The 1,124-nt window shown below is 50.1% G+C and overlaps 1 protein-coding gene across 1 annotated transcript in view; it reads right to left on the bottom strand.

Annotated features, from left to right (window-relative positions):
• HECTD4 (HECT domain E3 ubiquitin protein ligase 4) overlaps nt 1-1,124 on the bottom strand; it is a 112,387-nt gene that overhangs the window by 12,403 nt on the left and 98,860 nt on the right. Inside the window, exon 72 of the mRNA XM_019507221.1 lies at nt 822-1,043. Coding sequence (XP_019362766.1) covers nt 822-1,043 — 222 coding nt within the window. The remainder of the gene's footprint in view (nt 1-821; nt 1,044-1,124) is intronic.

The raw sequence follows: 1,124 nt of genomic DNA, 5'->3' as shown, positions 1-1,124 counted from the left end.
AAGTTTATCAGGGGTGATCACCAGGATCTGGGGGAACATTTGTTCATCAGAGCGCCCGAAGGGATGATGAGGTCGAACGGTCATAAACTACTACGAGACCGTTTCAGGCTGGACATAAGGAAGAATTTCTTTACTGTCCAGGAAGAATTTCTTTACTGTCCAAGTCCTCAAGGTCTGGAACAGCCTGCCATCAGAGGTGGTTCAAGCACCTACATGGAACACCTTCAGGAGCAAATTGGATGCTTATCTTGCTGGGATCCTATGACCCCATCTGACTTCCTGCCCTTTGGGTGGGGGGCTGGACTCAATTATCTTGCAAGGTCCCTTCCAGCCCTAATGTCTATGAAATCTATGAAAGTTATCACCGTCATTGTGGTTCTAGTGACCTTCGTGCCCTCACTAGTACTTGTGCAGGGTTTGTGTAGTGTTCACAGCATTTCAAACCTTGGCTCTGAGTTACTCCTGCCAAACAATGGATTCATAGCATTAGGTTTCCCCAGGTTTGTCAGCAACCTGTTGAAGGACAAACTCCGTAAGCTTGCTAATGGGAACATTTAGGGGAGGCAAATCTGCCCTCCATGCCAGACTGAGTTGCCTTTCCAGATAGGATGCAGGTGTCTAAGATTCTGGCCCTGGTCCTCTGGTTGATTAACAAGGCCCTATGCCTAAAAGGAGTCCGCAGAATGCCACGTGGCTCTACATGACTGGATCAACTTGAAGGGCAAAGCCCTCAGGCAATTCCCTGCAGGCTCTGCTCACAGCAGCTGCTAAAGCTCCGTGCACTTGGGGCCGTGGTTACAGAGGAAAAGAAGGAAAGTTACATTTTCAAACTTTTTGACGTAGTTGTAGGTCAGGACGTCAGCTTCCTGGAGATCCACCTCAGGGTCCAGCGGCGCACCCACCAATGTCTTCCAGAATGAGGGCAGGAGGTCCAGGGGGAGAGGAACATCTGCTCTAATCGCAATGCCCAGCAGCTGCCCAAAGAAGTGAAGCAACTGCTCTTCCGCATAGGTGATGGGGCTGGGCGTCAGAATATACTTCCCCTTGAAAAACAAACAGACACATGTTTCAACACCCAGCCCTGCAGGCGGCTGCGCCCACACAGCATGACATAACAGAGAAAC

Source organism: Gavialis gangeticus, unplaced genomic scaffold (genome assembly GCF_001723915.1).
Source record: "Gavialis gangeticus isolate Ggan-Ray unplaced genomic scaffold, GavGan_comp1, whole genome shotgun sequence".
Lineage (NCBI taxonomy): Eukaryota > Metazoa > Chordata > Crocodylia > Gavialidae > Gavialis > Gavialis gangeticus.
The sequence above is the reverse complement of the archived record's forward strand: the minus strand, read 5'-3'. Positions and strand labels throughout refer to the sequence as shown.